The 2,497-nt window shown below is 51.1% G+C and overlaps 1 protein-coding gene across 1 annotated transcript; it reads left to right on the forward strand.

Annotated features, from left to right (window-relative positions):
* Nucleotides 1-1,343: 1,343 nt before the first annotated feature.
* LOC119271767 (LEAF RUST 10 DISEASE-RESISTANCE LOCUS RECEPTOR-LIKE PROTEIN KINASE-like 1.2) lies at nucleotides 1,344-2,309 on the forward strand. The gene has a single exon (XM_037553461.1). The coding sequence runs from the start codon at nucleotides 1,344-1,346 to the stop codon at nucleotides 2,307-2,309; it is 966 nt and encodes a 321-aa protein (XP_037409358.1).
* Nucleotides 2,310-2,497: the final 188 nt, after the last annotated feature.

Raw genomic sequence — 2,497 nt, forward strand, 5'->3', positions numbered from 1 at the left:
GGGCCATCGATGACAGTTTCTGAAACTGTCAACAGAAATTCGTCATGAATTAACATATTTCTTGTAGTGTCTTGAGGGTGGAGAAGAAATTAAGGGGAAGGAGACGGCATAGCGCGCACACCGACCAACTACTAGCATGCCTGAGGAGAGCAGCGACAACAATTATTAAAGTCGAAAGATGTCCAGATCATCAACATGCAGAGAAACACGAGAAAGAGCTCGAGAACATGGTAGAGACGCAAGGAAATAGTGAGGAAATGGTATGTAGATTGATTAATTTGGTAGAGAGAACATATATAATGAGATGAAATATACCACACATCAGATAGTTGGTAGTGAGTACGAGAAGTGATGGGATGATTGTAAATAAAAGAGCGACGGTGAAGGAGCCTTTGGGATGTTTGGTGAAGGCGAAGGCTAGCTCCTTGCTTCATCATCTTCGTTCGTACACTCGTAGTCAACCTTGTCATGCCAGCGACGGCAGCTGGTGCTCTAGGAGCAATAATCTACGTACTTCTTTTTCGGGAGAATATCATACAGAAACCAACATTTGATGAAAACCGGTGAAAACCACAAGAAAAAAATGTTTTGAAGTTTCAAAAAGATTTGAAAAAAAATGTAGGATGTTAAGAAGGTAATGTTTTATTGCTTCATAAAATTTCAAGTTAAAAAATATTACGAGATGTGAGCTATGAAAAAGACAAATTCAGCATAACATCCCACATTTTTTTCAGATTTTTTTAAAATTTTAAAATAAAGTTTCCACGAAGTTTTCATTGAATATTGGTTTCCGTATGATATTCTCCCCTCTTTTTCATGTGAGAAAATAAAGACAGTCGACGCGTATGAATGATACCTTCTCCCGTGAACGCGGAAAGCCCAAAATATATGCATGATACCTTCTCCGCGGCCACCTGGTTGTATTATTCGCCCAGTCACAGGACAAGGATACGGTAACGACCAGAGAATGCGGCTGTTTTACTTTACTTGCTCCCAAAAAAGGGTAGAGGAACGGTTGTTTTCCGTGCAGTAGGTAAGGATGCGTTCAAACTTAAACCGAGACCGACGACCTTCCTCCGCTCACCGACAGGCGGGCCAGCGCCGCCACGAGGACCCGCGTGGCGGCGAGCTCCCACTCGGCCACTCGCCGGTGATGTCCACTTCAGTCAGTCAAACTCCGTGACGACGAACGGGCAACACACCCGGCTTCTTCTATGCGATCCCCTCATCCTAAACTCAGCACATCCCGCTCTCACGACCCTCTCTGTGTTACAACTAAAGCTCTTCTCCGTTGCAAATTCATCATCCCGTAGCCAGCAAACAAGATCGACGGCGACGACGGGATGAAGCGTCCGTTTCGTGCCCCGGCAGCGGCCGCGGTGCTCTGCTCAGCCCCGCTGCTGCTAGCTGCCGTCCTCGCCACCGACGCCACCATAAACACCACCACGCCGTCGTCGTCCTCGCCCTGCGCCCCGGCGATGTGCGGGGGCCTGCGCATCGAGTACCCGTTCTGGCTCGGCGGCACGCACCCGCCAGAGTGCGGCTACCGGGCCTTCCAGGTCATGTGCGACGGCAACGGCACGGCCTTCCTCGAGAACTCATTCTGGAAGTACCAGATCCTGAACATCTCTTACGACGACAGCACCTTCAGGCTCGCCAACCACGATCTCTCCGACGGCACCTGCGACGTCGAGGTCCGCGTGAACGCCACCTCCGACCTTGGCCTCGCGCCCTTTGCCATCAGCCGGATCAACCAGAGGCTCTACTTCCTCTACAACTGCACCGACCTCCGGGCACGGCCGCCGCCCCGTTCGTGGGCGCCCGTGAACTGCACCAAGGGGTCCAACGTGTCCACCTTCAACTCCTTCGCGTTGCTCGCCGGCGGGTACAGGCCCGTGCCGGGGAACTGCAGGGTGTCGATGATGCCCGTGCTGGGGTACCCGGGGGCGGCCGGGAAGGACTACCGGCAGCTGATGAAGGGCGGGTTTCTTCTGGACTACGCGGCCGACGACTGCGCGGCGTGCAAGGAGAGCGGTGGACGTTGCCGGATTGACACCGACTACGATATCTTCCAGTGCCAATGCTCCGACGGCGTGTCCGGCCTCATCGTTTGCGGTCAGTATCTATTCATCTCGTTTTTACATCATTTTAAATTCCGTAGACCTGGTAATTACTTCGGGAATTACTTCATATGCCATTATTATTATTACCTGAAACGTGTTTGCAAATGCTTGAGTGACTGCGAGCCAACGGGCAGGCTATATGTATGTACAGCATCAGCCAAGCCATGTAGTTCAAATCCATGTTAAAAAACAAATTTTGGATCAGTCGATTTCTGATTTCTTGGACAATGTGTTGTGGAGGTCCGAGGCCGACATGGGGCGACACGCCCAGCCAGGGGCTGATCCAGCAGGGTGTAGGGTCACCCTAACATCTTGGCTAGCAGTGGCGAAGGTAGACGAAAACTTTGGGGGGCGAAACCTAAATGACAAAGATT

The sequence above is a fragment of the Triticum dicoccoides genome, chromosome 3A (assembly GCF_002162155.2).
Source record: "Triticum dicoccoides isolate Atlit2015 ecotype Zavitan chromosome 3A, WEW_v2.0, whole genome shotgun sequence".
NCBI classification, from domain to species: Eukaryota; Viridiplantae; Streptophyta; class Magnoliopsida; order Poales; family Poaceae; genus Triticum; species Triticum dicoccoides.

What these genes read in the sequence shown, in the direction of transcription:
- LOC119271767 (XM_037553461.1), top strand. Translation starts at nt 1,344, where the DNA reads ATGAAGCGTCCGTTTCGTGCCCCGGCAGCGGCCGCGGTGCTCTGCTCA.